The 601-nt window shown below is 42.8% G+C and overlaps 1 protein-coding gene across 1 annotated transcript in view; it reads right to left on the bottom strand.

The window, feature by feature from the left end:
* Nucleotides 1–230: 230 nt before the first annotated feature.
* LOC107578823 (myogenic factor 6-like) overlaps nucleotides 231–601 on the bottom strand; it is a gene marked incomplete at its 3' end in the record, with an annotated part of 779 nt that continues 408 nt past the window's right edge. The window contains 2 exon segments of the mRNA XM_016264734.1: nucleotides 231–324; nucleotides 471–601. The exon segment at nucleotides 471–601 is cut by the window's right edge and continues 10 nt beyond it. Coding sequence (XP_016120220.1) covers nucleotides 231–324; nucleotides 471–601 — 225 coding nt within the window.

Genomic DNA, 601 nt, shown 5'->3' on the forward strand with positions numbered 1-601 from the left:
GGTTAAGCCAACACGAAGTTGTCACGGGGCAGATCATAGTGTAGTAGCTGCGCTTTGTCTTTGTAAGGCACAATCATGCAAAATTACGCGCAAGTAAAAGCGCACAGACAACTACGCGCAGACCATTACGCACATTACCAACGCATGAAACATTAACAGACAGCAACTATACTCCTTAACGATTAAACACCTCTATGTTATAACTTAAAACGTTGTTTCTCTGTACCAACCTTCTCGGTGACCGGCCATCTGGGAGTTGGAATGATCTGGAATCCCCTGCCAGTTTTGGCAGGTCTTTTTCCAGTGATACTCATTGGGAGTCACCTGAACAGGCAATCGTGATGGAAAGCATTAATACTGCTCTTATTTAATAAATTTTAGCACATAATAAATATTGATAATTTTTAGTTGCAAATGGCACCACGTGGATCCAGCTGCTGTCAGAGCGCATGGATCTATTATGTTCTTACATGGTTTTCTTTCACGTTGTATGTGTAAGGGTCACTGTCAGAGTTCTGTTCTTGCTCATCCAGCGTATGCAACAGGTCCTGAAGTTTCTCGATGTAAGTTATCGCGCTGCGTAAAATCTCCACTTTGGGCA

The sequence above is a fragment of the Sinocyclocheilus grahami genome, unplaced genomic scaffold (genome assembly GCF_001515645.1).
Source record: "Sinocyclocheilus grahami isolate Dianchi unplaced genomic scaffold, SAMN03320097.WGS_v1.1 scaffold12177.1, whole genome shotgun sequence".
Taxonomy (NCBI): domain Eukaryota; kingdom Metazoa; phylum Chordata; class Actinopteri; order Cypriniformes; family Cyprinidae; genus Sinocyclocheilus; species Sinocyclocheilus grahami.